Genomic DNA, 14,121 nt, shown 5'->3' with positions numbered 1-14,121 from the left:
TGTGGTCCATCTATTCATCCCTCCCTTCCCCTTAATCCCTAACAACCACTAATCTTTTTACTGTCCCCATAGTTTTGTCTTTTCCAGAATTTCATATGGTTGGAATCATACAGTATGTAGACTTTTCAGATTGGCTTCTTTCACTTAGTTATATACATTTAAGTTTCTCCATGTCTTTTCATGGCTCAATAACTCATTTCTTTTTACCACTGAATAATATTCCATTGTCTGGATGTACCAGTTTATTTATCCATTCGCCTTCTGAAGAGCATCTTGGTTGCTTCCAGGTTTTGGCAATTATGAATAAAGTTTCTATAAACATCCACGTGCAGGTTTTTGTGTGGACCTAAGTTTTCAGTTCCCTTGGGTAAACACCAAGGAGTGCAATTGCTAGACTGTATGGTAAGAGGATGTTTAGTTTGGTAAGAAATTGTTAAACTGTCTTCCAAAGTGGCTGCACCATTTTGCATTCCCACCTGCAATAAGTGAGTTCCTGTCGCTCCACATCCTCACCAGCATTTGGTGGCGTCAGTGTTCTGGATTTTGGATATTCTTATAGGTATGTAGTACTATCTCATTGTTATTTTAATTTGCATTTCTCTGATGACATATGATGTGAAGCATCTTCTCTTATGCTTATTTGCCACCTCAATAGCTTCTTTGGTGAGGTGTCAGTTAAGGTCTTTGGCCCATTTTTTAATCATGTCATTTCTGTCCCACTACTTGTTTTTCAATCTCAACTTGATCAGGTCTTTCAGCACACAAATTTTTTGTGTGTGTGCTTTGTGTTCTGTTTTTTTAAAAAAACCTCTTTTGATTATATGTGTGTATGTTCTGTCTTTAAAAACCCTCCAGCTACTGCCCTATTTCTCCAGTCCCAGTAGAGAGTGGTCTACGTTCAATATCTTCAATTTCTCTCCTGCAGTTCTCGCTATTGAATTCCCATCAAGCTTTTGCCTCTACCCCTTCAACAAAATTACTGTGATCAAGGTCACTAATAACCTGCACTTGAGAAATCCAATTGTCTGTGGCCCATCCTCATCTTAACCCATCAACATCTTTTGAAACAAATGGTGACGTCTTTGACTTGGCTTCAGGACAGCTCACTGTCCTCCCCTTTCCTCCTTGCCCACTCTCTCTCATGTGCCAGGGCTGGGACCTCCTCATCTCCCCACTTTCCAAAAGTTTTAGAGCACCTCAGAGTTCAGTCCCTGGACCACTGCTCTGTGTACTCACTCCCTCTTATAGCTTTAAATGCCACCTATCTGCAGACAAACCCAGCTATATAGCTCCATCCTGGGCCTTTCCCCTGATCTAAAATCATATTCAACTGCTTAACTGATGCTTACATTTGCATGTGTAATGAGCATCTCAAACTTAACATGTCTAACACTGCAGGCTACCACCCAATGATAATCCTCCTGGAGCTTCTCATCTCCTCAGTGCAACTCCAGCCTTCCAGCTTCCAGACCACAAACAGGGAGTCATTCCACACTTCTCTTCTGTCACAGCCCACACTTGATCAATCAGAAAATCTCTTCTGCTTTCTTTTCAAATACATTCAAAATCTGACTACCTCCTCCCACAACCTCGGATACTACCCCCCTGACGCTAGCCATCCGGGTCTTTCTTATTGCAATGACTCAAACGGGTCTCTATGCTTCCTTCTCCAAAATCTGCCCTCAGCCCAGTAGCTCAAGTGACTTTAAGATGGACGTCAGGGCCGGCCCCATGGCTTGGCGGTTGGGTGCACGCGCTCCGCTACTGGCGGCCCGGGTTCGGATCCAGACGCGCACCGACGCACCGTTTCTCTGGCCATGCTGAGGCTGCGTCCCACATACAGCAACTAGAAGGATGTGCAACTATGACATACAACTATCTACTGGGGCTTTGGGGGAAAAAAAAGGAGGATTGGCAATAGATGTTGGCTCAGAGCCGGTCTTCCTCGGCAAAAAGGAGGAGGATTGGCATGGATGTTGGCTCAGGGCTGATCTTCCTCACAAAAAAAAAAAAAAAAAAAGATGGACGTCAGATAATTTCACTCCTCTGCTCAAAACTGCCCGTGATTTTCCATCTTGCTCATTGGAAAAGTCGAGTTGCTACACTGCCCTGCATGGTCTGGCCCCAACACTGACGCCTCCCTTCCGTGTGAGGGCGTCTCCTCCTCCCCCTTGCTCGTTGAGGTGCAGTGACACTGGCCTTGGTGCTGCTCCTGACACAGTCACCCGAGGCCTCGGGGACACTTGCTGTCCCTCTGCTCTGACCCTCTTTGCCCTCTGTTTCAAGCCTTGCTCAGATTACCTTCCCAACCCCCATCTCCCACCTTTGACACCCTCTTTTCTGCTTTATTTTTCTCTCAAGCACTCATCTTGGTGTGACAGGCTGTCTGTGTCACTTCAGACTTTTCTGTCTTCTCTTGTCAGACCACCCCTGGAGGTATCCCAGGACCTAGAACAGTGCCTGACACACAGACTCTCAGGAAGGATGTTTTCCAGGAAATGAATTCAAGGAAGAGGGTTACCAGTAAGTCAAGGTCCAGAGGGGGTGGAATAGGGCTGGAGGGGGTACAGGGAAGTCCGCCTGCTAGAGAGCACCTGCCCAGCTGTAACGGGGGAGGAGGCAGCAGTGTGGACGCGGTCGGGGACAGGGGCAGCGGTGGCTTAGGGCTGTCTCCAAGCTCTCTTCCTCCCAGGCCCCTTGTCCCTTGTCCCAGCTCTGCGGACCTTAGGACGCCCGGTGCAGGGTGGACACTCAGCAGACCTTCCCACTGCCCCCCTCCCTGGCCATCTGCCGGCCCTCCACGTGGGATGTGCGCGCCAGCACCCAAGGTGGCATCGTAGGCGGTCACTCAGGGACACAAGCCGCCCCCTGCTGACCACCCCCTCCCCCGCTGACTCCCCTCTCGCTGACCGCACCCACGTCGACCCCTCCCCAGGATCCCCTCCACAGGCCAGGGGTCCAGGCTCCCCAGGATTCAGTCACTTCACTCTGAGCATGCTCAGAACCCCAGCACCCACAGGCCCGTAAGAGCCAATCCGCGGCCGGGGTGCAGCTGATTGGCAGCCAGAGGCAGAGACCATGGCTCCGGATTGGGCACGCCTGCTGTTGTGGGCGGGTGTACAGGGGCGGAATCCGGAAGCGCCGTCGCGCGGCTCGGGCCCGCGGGGTCGCGGGGGTCGCGAGAGCGGCATGGCGGCGCCGCGGAGGCGGGGTAGGTGGGCGGTGGGCGGTGGGCGGGGGGACGGGGGCCGTGGAGGGCGAGGGGTTGTAGGGGACGCGGTAGACTGGGGCGGGGGCCGGGGCAAGCCTGGGGACGGCTGGGGGCGGGGGTCGCTTGCGGGGACGCCGCCCAGACCCCTCCCAGCCGCGCCCCCGGCCCCAGCCTGCAGGGTGGTCCCGCGGGGCGCCGCAGGGCGGACCCCCAGCGCGCGTGTCCGGGGGCCGCGGGCCGAGCCCGGGCGGGCGGCACGGGGCCGAGCGCCTCCGTGAGACAGGGGTCTGCGGCGCGCGGCCGGCGGAGGCGGGGCCGCGCGGGCACCTGCGCCCGCACCTGGTTCCCCGCTCTCGCAGAACCGGAGCCTCGCTGAGCCTCGGTCTCTTCGTCGGTGAGGTGGAGCTAGCACACTAGTGCTTATGTGGCGGTGGTATTGTTAACCAGGACCAAAGGCAGGGTGGAATGTGCTTAGTTGGTTAACCTGGCGGCGCCTCAGGATTGAACTCAGAAGATACAGGGAACTCCTTTCTCCTTATAAAGCCCAACAAACTGTATCTTCTCATTGCCCCGTAATCGTCAACGTTAAAGTGAAAAAGGGAAGGTTTTGTTTTTTCCCGGTTTCATTGAGATATAATTGATATGTAACGTATAAGTGTAAGGTGTACAGCACAGTGACATACATTTATACTGCGACATGGTCACCCCGGTAACTCTAGTTAACATCCATCACCTCATATTGTTACAAGACGTTTTTTCCTCGTGTTGAAAACGTGTGGGATTTACTCGCTGACGCCGTTGAGGTCCACCATACAGCGGTGTTAACGTGGTGCGTGGCACCGCTAGCGCAGCGTGTGACAGGTGGGTGGACGGCGTGCCGCCAGGGCTCAGTGATCTTGTAACTGGAAGCTTGTACTTTTGACCACCCGCACCCATTTTGCGCACCATCCGTGCCCTGCCTCTGGCAACCACCAATCTGTTCCCTGTATCTACAAGCTTAGTTTTTGTTTTGTTTTTTTAGATTCCAGGTATAGGTGAGTTCATGAGTATTTGTCTTTCTCTGTCTGACTTATCTCACTGAGCATCATGCCCTCAAGGTCCATCCATGTTGCAAACGGTGAGATTTTCTTTTTCATGGCTGAATAATATTCCATTGTGTATGTACACCACATCTTCTTAATCCGTTCAACCGTTGACGGACACTTAGGTTGTTTCCATATGGCTATTGTGAATAACGCTGCAGTGAACATGGGGGTGCAGACATCTTTTTAAGTTGGTGTTTTTGTTTTCTTCAGATAAATATCCAGAAGTGGGATTGCTGGATCATATGGTAGTTCTGTTTTTGATTCTTTGAGGAACCTCCATGCCATTTTCCATAGTGGCTGCACCAATTTACATTCCCACCAACGGTGCACAAGGGTTCCCTTTCGCCACATCTTCGCCAACACTTGTTATCGCTTGTCTTTTTGATGATAGCCATTCTAGCAGGTGTGAGGTGATATCTCACTGTGGTTTAGATTGGCATTTCCGTGATGATTAGTGATGCTGAGCACCTTTTCCTGTGCCTGTCGGCCATCTGGATGTCTTCTTAGGAGAAGTGTCTCTTCAGATCCTCTGTCTATTTTTTTAATCAGATTGTTTTTTCTTGTTGTTGTTATTGAGTTGTGTGAGATTCTTTATATCTTTTGGATATTAACTCCTTATCAGGTACATGGTTTGCAAATAATTTCCCCCATTCAGTAGGTTCCCTTTTCATTTTGTTAATGTTTCCTTTGCTGTGCAAAACTTTTTAGTTTGGTGTCATCCCACTTGTCTATTTTTGCTTTTGTTGCCTTTGCTTTTGGTGTCAGATCCAAAAAATCATTGCCAAGACTGACATCAAGAAGCTCATTGCCTATGTTTTCTTCTAGGAGTTTTATGGTTTTGGGTAAAAGTGAAGGTTTTAGATCATTTCTCATGTTATCTGAGTTAGTTAGGGCTGTGATTATTTTTTTCCTTTTTGAAATGAAAAGCCCGGTGACAACTATGGTTAATAGCATTTGCTTAAAATAAGAAAAAGAAACTAATTTCTCACCAAGGCAGAATAGGAGAAAAGTAAGTATAGTTCTCAACTCGGTGGCTCTGTTTTTAGAAAATGCTGGTGCTTCCCCGCTGCTCCGATCCGGAAGTCAGGCCTGTCACCTAATCAGCTTTAAAAAGGGGTCATCTTGTAGGTTACCGTGACTTGGTTTCTGAACAGTCAGAGGTTGGGCTCCAGCGTGGACATTACCGTGTTTTTGTGAGTGCCCCCTCGGGAGTGGGGTCCACAGGCTCTGCAGGTCAATGCTGGCTTTTTGGGGACAGGCCTGAGGAGGGGGCTCTCGCAGGGTCTTCATGCTGGCAGCCAGGCTGCCCTCTGCTTCCCTGCGTTTTTACTGGGTTTCTCCTGTTTCACAGCACACCCGCCCTTTCTCTTCATGCCCTTCTGTATCCCTCTGGTGTCTGTGACCCTTCCACGCCTGACATTCAGTGCTCTTCCCTACGCATCATCTGTAAGGCACCTAGTCCGCTTTCAACACCTTTCTCAGCTCACTGAATTAGGACGAATGAACCTTTTCATTGTTTTCATCAGTCAGGAAACTTGTTCCCTGAGACAGGCCTCCTTTTCCCATTGGACATGTGACCAATTGTCAGGAAAGTGTGGTTGCTTCGGAACGTTGTGGTAGGAAGGATGGATGATAAGTCCTGCAAGTACCCGGTGGAGGTGGGAACAAGATACTGGTTTACGTGTCCCTTCTCAGCAAGGTCCCCTGGGCAGTGTTTGTGCTGGGACGACACCTGAGCTCCCAGGGGCACGTAGGGGGCTCTGAGTCGGAAAAATCCCAAGCACTTGTCATTTGTTGAAGCGTGAAACCCGAGTGCTCCCTGTGTTCAGTGTCCTGTCTCGTGTGGCTCGTGGTGCGTGTTACCCTTAGGGCAGCGTGTGGCGAGTGGAGGAGACGACAGCAGCTTGGGTGGACTGGCGGTCTCACTGCTCTTCAAGAGCAGAGTCCCCAGTGGTGGGTGGAGGCTCTGGGGCCCTCTGCGCATTGTTGGAAGGGAGATGAGCGAGGCACGCCTCGAGTGGAGTAGCCCGTCTGCAGGACTCGGGTCTGCACTTGTTCGTTCGTGCGGCGTCTGCGGAGTGTGTGTTACATCTCTCTCGCGCTGGGGCTGCCCTCCCCCGCAGCGCCTCAGCCCTGGGGCAGGTCAAGGCAGTTCACGGTGGCTGCTGCTGAGGGAGCGTCCCGGGAGCCGTGGCCTTTGCGTTAGAAAGAAGATACCCAGCTCTGGCCCAGACCCAGAAAGAGCGAAGTGGGTAGGCTGGTGGCCAGCGTGAAGCAGTGGCTCCGATGTTTCCCCGGGAGCAGAGTGCTCTGCTGGGGAACATGGTTCTGATACCGTCTGTAGCAAGACTCTGTGTTTCCCCCGGGAGCAGAGTGCTCTGCTGGGGACCGTGGTCCTGAGGCCGTCTGTAGCAAGACTCTGTGTTTCCCCCGGGAGCAGAGTGCTCTGCTGGGGAACGTGGTCCTGATGCCGTCTGTAGCAAGACTCGGTGTTTCCCCCCGGAGCAGAGTGCTCTGCTGGGGAACGTGGTCCTGAGGCCGTCTGTAGCAAGACTCTGTGTTTCCCCCCGGGAGCAGAGTGCTCTGCTGGGGAACGTGGTCCTGATGCCGTCTGTAGCAAGACTCTCCAGGATGAGTGGGGAGCGTGTTTTGCCTTTGAAGCAACACTACTTGAGTAAGAAGTAAATTTTTTTCAAATGCACTCTATTTTATGCTGGAAAATGCATGAACAGCACTGGAGGCTGTCTCCCGGGCCTCGCTTGGCGAGCCTCTGTGAGTACCAGACGGCTCTGACAGTGAGCAGTTCCAGCTGACTGAAGTGTCACCTGACGGTCCCCTACGTAAGTGGTGCTTCAGGTGGTTCAGGTTCTTTCTGCTTGGGGAGGTGGGTGACTGGCCAACATAGGATCACATGCTGAATCTGGTGGGACCCTGGCTGGCGCCCGGAGGAGCCGGTGGTCAAGGAAGCCTGCAGCGGATGACAGTGTCTCCAACCGGGAAGGCTCTTGGGGCACGTTGGGCGGTGCTGCCCAGTGGGCAGCTCCCCGTGGGCCGGGCGCTCCTGAGGGCGGAGCCGTGCCACTCGTGCCTGTTCCCCTCGCACACCCGGGGCAGCCCCCTGGAGCCACACAGGCTCCTGCGTGCCTGCTGCCTCCCTCGAGGTGCCTCCCTGTGCCTTTCCCGACACTGTTAGCGGGAGCACAGTATCGAGGTAACCCCTCCGCTTTTGGAAAATCTGCCTGTTTTACTCCTACTTTATATCCTCTATCCATGTGGAGGTGGCCAGGCGCGCACCTGGCAGTGAGCACAGAGCGGCACAGGTGACTGGCAGCGGGGGGGTACCTTGTTCAAGAGGAGGCCAACGCGTGCCCAGCTTAGAGACTAGAGAAAGGCCAGGCCTGGACGAGACAACAAGACCCTGCCTTGAAGACACAGTAGAAAGCGAGGTGGGTCAAGGACGCCCATGGGGCAGCACTGGGGAGCGCTGTGGCCTCCTCCTGCTCTGGGCGTGGCGGGCGTGGCAGAGCCTGCGGAAGTGGAAGTGGCCGAGGTCCCGAGGGTCTGCCTCCTGGTGCCTCCTGAGCACGCAGGTGACCGACGCCTGCACAGGACCCTCTCTGTCAGCCAAGTCCCGTGTTCTGTGGGTGGAGTTCAAGATCTGACAAAAAAGCCAATGTGAATGAAACTGGAAAAAATGAAAATAGTGCAGTGAAAACTAGAGTTTATCCTCTATCCCCACGCATGATAAAGCACTCCTCTGCACTGCCTTCTGAGCATGCTCCCAGCCCAGGCAGCCCTGTCCCGGTGCCGTCCTCAGCATGCTCAGGGAGAAGGCACCTCGGAGAGCGTAGCGGTTGCTGAGGCCCCGTCCTGGAGGGCGGGGAGCAGCGTCCCTTTGTCCTTGCTGTCTCCTGGGTTAGTGTGTGTTTACCAGTCCCTAATGAAAGCGATTACAGCCTCACACGCACTTAAAGTGTTTCTGAATGGTTAATAACACAGGAAGTACTGCTAAAAACTCTACAAGGAAAGATTTGGTGCAAAGTTTAGAATATTGTTTTTTGTTTTTTTAGTGTTAAAATTTTGCAGGGCCGGCCCACTGGCGTACTGGTTAAGTTCACACACTCCGCTCTGGCAGCCTGGGGTTCGTGGGTTCGGATCCCAGACGCAGACCTACACACCACTCATCAAGCCACGCTGTGGCGGCGTCCCACATACAAAATAGAGGAAGATGGGCACAGTTGTTAGCACAGGGCTAATCTTTCTCAGCAAAAAAAAAAAGTTGGGGAGAAAATGAATATTTAGTGTATATCCACTGCTTAGATAGGGATACCACATGAGAGTGGTCATGGTGTAAGATTCTAATTATGTCCCATTTGAGTACCATTTCTGGTCTTATTTTGAGTACTATTTTCCTTTTAATTAATATTTCAGAAAGCTTGCCAACTCTTGCTTAAATCTTAGCTAATTATTTTTCCATTTCTAGTTCTATTATGAGACTCGTTAAGAAACTATCATTCACTGAATTAGCATACTATACTGCACTTTTCTTTCTTAGGGAGTGATGTGGTGCTATTATCAATTTATTCCTTTATTCCTGGATTATAGGGAAAGGATAAATAACTCATTATAGGAGTAAGATGAAAAAAATTGAGTATCATTTCTGAGAAAGTTATGGATAGGCTGGCAGATAATCAGCAGGCATTTGAACATGAAAAGAGAAAATTCAAAATATCAGATTCCGGGAAATACTATAACCCTAAGAAAATGTAAATTTAGGTGTCTGCTGAAACAAGATACATGGACATCAGGATGGAAAAGGGCACCACCTGAGCCGGTGATACTGAGACGAGGATTCTCAGTTTTCCTTAGAACTGTGATTTGCTGATGCGTGTGTGTTTGATGGGACGTTGTGGAAGATTTTCTCCAGTTCCAAGGCCGAGGTGAGGAGGGAACATCATCAAATTGGCCACGCTGGAAGTTTCTGTTAATGTCCACTTCTGGTCTTATTTTCAGTAGCAGTTTTTTGTTTAGATGTGATTTCGAAAAGCCTGCCAATGCTTGTGTCAACTTCTAGATGATACCACCTCTCCATCCATACATCTGCTAATTGGAAACTCTGAAAAGGGACGTCATAAACCTCTTTGTTCCACTGTCTGTGTTTTTCTCTCCAAGTGCAATGTCCAGAAGCCGCATTTTAAAGTTGCTTGTAGTGTTTGTGGTCTCTCTTATTTTCGTGTAATGCCTGTGAGCCTGTGGGCCTGTCACCTTGACTGCTTCCCATTGACATCCACCGTTGAAGTGGTTTTTGAACTAATTTCATTCCTGGTGTTCCCAAACGTCTCTACACATGTCTTGTCCTGTGAGAGTCGTGCTTTTCCAAGCGACACTAGTTCGTAGGGGTTGTAACAGTTGTGAAATATTTGGCTAGAGAATCACACAGAATGAATGGCATTTCTAACCTCATCTGTTATCAGGAAGCTCTCTGGATGCACAGCATGTATCTACCATAGTAAAAAGAAAGGCTAGTTTTGCCCCAATTTTAAGTTAAGTATATTGTGTACACAGACAATGAGGGGAACAAATGTCACTTTTCAGAATGGAACACTATAGAAGAAAACGTTCAGATTTCCATTCTTTTTCCTGTAAGAGCCTTTTCAAATGGAATGCACCCCACCTTCTCTGATCAGGAGATTCCCCAGCTAGGAAGCGTGCTGGAGGTGCAGCTGTTTCTCGTCCACGGGTTTACCCACTTCCCTCCAGGAGCTGGTTTGACACCTCACAGTTCCTGGGCTTCTGCCCTAACACCATAGCAAACAGAGAAATAATTCCTTGAAATGCTGCCATTAACACCTTTGTTAAAAATGGAACAAACTCTTCCTTTTTGATACCCAACTGTTAGATTTTAAGTCAAGTAACTGCATTGAGGAAGAGTTTGGAATTGAATAGATTTACCACCAGCAATCAAACTATTTCCTTTTGAGGTATATATATTTATAGTTTTTCCTAGGTGTCTAATTTCCAAAGAACACTTTCCTGGGCGGGCGCCATGGCTTAGCGGTTAGGTGCGCGCGCTCCGCTGCTGGCGGCCCGGGTTCGGATCCCGGGCGCGCACCGACGCACCAATTCTCCGGCCATGCTGACGCCGCATCCCACATACAGCAACTAGAAGGATGTGCAGCTATGACGTACAACTATCTACTGGGGCTTTGGGGGAAAAAATAAATAAATAAATAAAATTATTTAAAAAAAAATTTCCTGAAAATTTTTATTTTATTTGACTTGTGTCTTTAAATTGAAATAGCAAGTCTAGGCTGTCTTCTCTGAAAATTACATCAACATCCTGGATTCCCCCGTGAGAAGGAGACCTACCCTCCCTGTTTGGTATTGCATGTATCAGTTTCAGAAGGCGTTTCCTCCTTGGTGTGCCTCACATCTCAGCTCTGATGCCCGTCCACGTCCACGTCTGTGTGTGGTTGTATTGTTTTCTTGCATCTTAGTTTTTCCGATTGGTGTGAAACATCCATTTCCTGCTTCTTCGCTTTCTGGTGATTGCTTTTTGACGGACACCCGAGTTTCAGGTTAAGACTTGCTCTTGCTGCTGGAAGAGGATCGTGCAGGCGAGGACACGGGGGCCTGGGCAGTGTCTGTGCCACGGCGCACTTTCACCAGTTCCCGTGGTGGGGGAGCTCTTGCAAGCCTGGGTGTAACACCGGGCTGCCTCCCAGGGCAGAGCACCCGCCTCCGTGTTGTTTTGTTTTGGTTTTGAGCCATTGGAAATTAAGCAGAAAAGAGACTTTTAACCTCTAAATTGGTTTTTAGGCCTACATTTGAAGTAGATACACACATACACACACACACTAGGTTAAAAGGAGCATTTTAGCAAACCACAAATGACAAGTGCTTTTTAAAAACGATGTTTCGCTGTGTCCCAGTATCCTGAAAAATGTAACTCTCCTTTATGTTCTGCTTTTAACATGAGTCACTAGGTAGATCTAGCCAGTTAGAAGACAGACTCTGTTTATAGCATATTCTAAGTCCACAGCATAGGAAACCGGCCAGCAGTCTGTAGGGTACTCATCTCGTTCATAACTCTGGAGGTTCAAAGTGGCAGCGAGAGTTTAAGTGGCTATATATCATGGTTTTTTGGGTCTAAGATAGTTGGTTATTTCCGTTCAAATGAACTATGAACACCTTCAGTGATGGGAGGCTCCACGTAACCGCACCAGTGCATCACGGCCACTCGTCCCTTAGAAGCCCAGAGGTTCTGAGGACCTGTGGATGGTCCGGCTCATGGGGGCGGCACCCAGGGCTCGTTTGCAGTTTCACAAGAAGCTTGTTCACCTGCTGAGTCCAGGTGGCATAGTCTCCCTCCCTGTGTGGCCTCCAGTGCTGGGAGAGGTGACATTTACCAGTGAACCTTCCAGCAATATTAGTTGGTAGAAAGTAATTATTGATATTTTAATTTTGCTTGTTACACATTGCTCTTTTAAAACTGATTTTAAAAAGTTAAAATATTACTTTTAAGACGACTATGCCTTAAATTGTGGCAGCTGAAAGTATTAGACATGTATATTTATCAGCAAAATCATTTTATTCTGAGATTCCTTGATATTTGGATTGGGTTAAGATTTATTAGTTAAAATTCTAATTGAAGACAAAACTCCCACTCGATAACTGAGATGCCGTTGTGACATCTCTTTGAGGCCATCTGTTCTTGTGCCTGTGACAGCGCACTTCATAAGGAACTCATGGGTCAGGGATAATGTGACACAAAACCAGCATTTGCCAAAATGTAATCTCCAGGTCATTCCTGTGCTCCTCTCAGAGAGGAGTTGAGTGTCCAGTGCCCGTGTTCCCATAATAACGTCTGGGTGGGATGAACTTCTTGAACCCGTCACATCTGTGGAGCAGGTGCGCACCGCTGGGATGTGGCTGGACGCGAGGTTCCTGGAGAAGCGTGTGGTCTTGCAACAGGACGTGTCTTTTTATGAGGTTTTAACATGCATGTGTAGGGTGGAAGTCATGCCCGCCACTTAGGTTTACAAGGTGCTTACCCCAGTCTAGCTTAGGATGTTTTGGGTTTTCTTTCTGTTTAGTTTTTTGGACTCTTGTGCTCAATTTTAAATTTAAAAAGTAGGAAAATTGTCTTTCCCATTTAATAAAATGTAAACTATACTCTAGACCTTTATGAATTAGCACATCTGAATCTACACTGTTCTCCCCATGTCCATCCTCCAAATAATAACTTGAGACTTAAACCTAAAGTATGAAACTTTTATATTTAAATTGTATTTATATTACATGTTTTTGAATTTTGAATGCATAACCCATTCTCCTGCATTCTTAAATGTGGAACTGCTGTTCCTGGTAGCTCAGCTCCCTCCTCCCGAAAAGGAAGCATCTTCCAGCATCTCAGTTTTGCAGCCGTGTGTATCCTGAGTGGATGTGGGCATGTGGGCGTGCATCCTTTTTCTCCCTCTTGGCATGTCTGGGGCTCAAGGCGTTGGTTCGTCCCTGCTCCCTCCGTCTGCTACTAAATGCCTCACCTGTCTTCAGGATGGCCGAGGCAGGCCTCCCCTCCAGTGGTTGGAGATTTTTAAGCAGAGGCCTGAAGTGACTAGATTTGTGTTCAGAAGGAGAACTGCAGTAGCAGCGAGCACCCAGCTGCCCAGACCCTGCTTCTGAACGCCAGGCTCGCCAGGCTCCTTGGAGAACGCTGGATTCCGGGGCTGGGGCGGAGGAAATACAAGCTGGGTGGTGCCGGAAATGTGAGCCGTGTGCTCACAAAAGGGTGAGGGTGTGTCAGACCCATCTGAAGGCAAGCCAGCGTGGAGCGTCGGAGCATGGGGGGCCGTGCAGAGGCTGGCGTGGAGCCCGCCATGCCCCTGACCAGGGAGAGGGCCAGAGGGGCACAGGTGTCAGGTAGGAGCAGTGAGTTCAGTTTTGCAGTGTTATACCACCAGCTGCTGGGGGCATGGGGCGGGTGTGTCTGCTACTGGACGCTGGGGTCTAGAGCTCAAGCAGGCTGGAGGAGACTTCACCCTTGTAGCGGATGGTGAAGGTGTGGGGAGGTGAGGTGCCCGAGCACACCCGGCACTTCCCAGGGCAGAAGATGACCTCACGTAGACGAGGTGTCCTGCCTGCAAGTGGCAGAACGTGGTTAACCCAGTTTGATCCGACTCAGAGGGATCCTGAGAAGCATTAGGATCCCCCCGCCTTGGGAGAGGGGAGCAGCTGGAGCACTGAGAGCCTGCAGGTCTGCAGCACTGTGCTCCAGGAGAACCTCCTTGGTCCCAGCGTCACGAAACTTCGCTTTGCTAGTAAAGCAGCTGACGCAGGAAGCAGGAAGCAGCAAGCCTGGTGTCTTGTGCTAGACTTCGTTTTCAAAGGCAGTAAGGGACTCTCTTGTGCTGGCAGCCCACAAAGGGTGGTGCGGTCAGGAGGCATGGAGAGAGGGGCCCTGTCCTGGGCTCGGGCCACCCAGGGTGGGGTGTTTGTTGGGGTGATGCTCTGAACCCCAGTTCTTCCAGCCTTCCCTCACGGGGGGGCTCTGGTCCCAAATAGAGGTTCCCGACAGCCTGGGCCGCAGTGGCGTCTTCCCGAGGCCCCTCTTGAGAGCCCTTTGCCTTTGGGACCAGCTGTGAGCTGTGGTTGGGCTTGTCCACCTAGGAGAGTTCAGGTCGGCCAGAAATGAGCATTTTGGAGTATCGAAACCTCCTTGTGAGCCCCTGTCAGGTCTGGACCCTACACTGTGGCAGACATCCTCGCCTGCGGCAGGAAAGACCCAGAAATCAGTGAGCGGGGAGCCCCAGGCCCCTGGGGTCG

The 14,121-nt window shown here is 50.3% G+C and overlaps 1 protein-coding gene across 5 annotated transcripts in view; it reads left to right on the top strand.

The window, feature by feature from the left end:
• Positions 1 to 3,128: 3,128 nt before the first annotated feature.
• The window catches only part of ERICH1 (glutamate rich 1), a 94,299-nt gene continuing 83,306 nt past the window's right edge, over positions 3,129 to 14,121 (top strand). For 4 of the 5 annotated variants that reach the window (XR_015548779.1, XM_087418269.1, XM_087418268.1 and 1 more), the window contains exon 1: positions 3,129 to 3,211. Coding sequence is in view for 4 of the 5 variants with exons in the window: in XM_087418269.1 (XP_087274395.1) it covers positions 3,190 to 3,211 (22 nt within the window). In the remaining variant the exon portion in view is untranslated. Of the gene's footprint in view, positions 3,212 to 9,700; positions 9,790 to 14,121 lie in introns of those variants that run through there. The other variant, XM_087418270.1, reaches the window with a different exon arrangement.

This window comes from Ceratotherium simum, chromosome 28 (genome assembly GCF_057802395.1).
Source record: "Ceratotherium simum simum isolate JZ-2026a chromosome 28, ASM5780239v1, whole genome shotgun sequence".
Lineage (NCBI taxonomy): Eukaryota > Metazoa > Chordata > Mammalia > Perissodactyla > Rhinocerotidae > Ceratotherium > Ceratotherium simum.
This window is presented reverse-complemented; position numbering and strand designations above follow the sequence as displayed.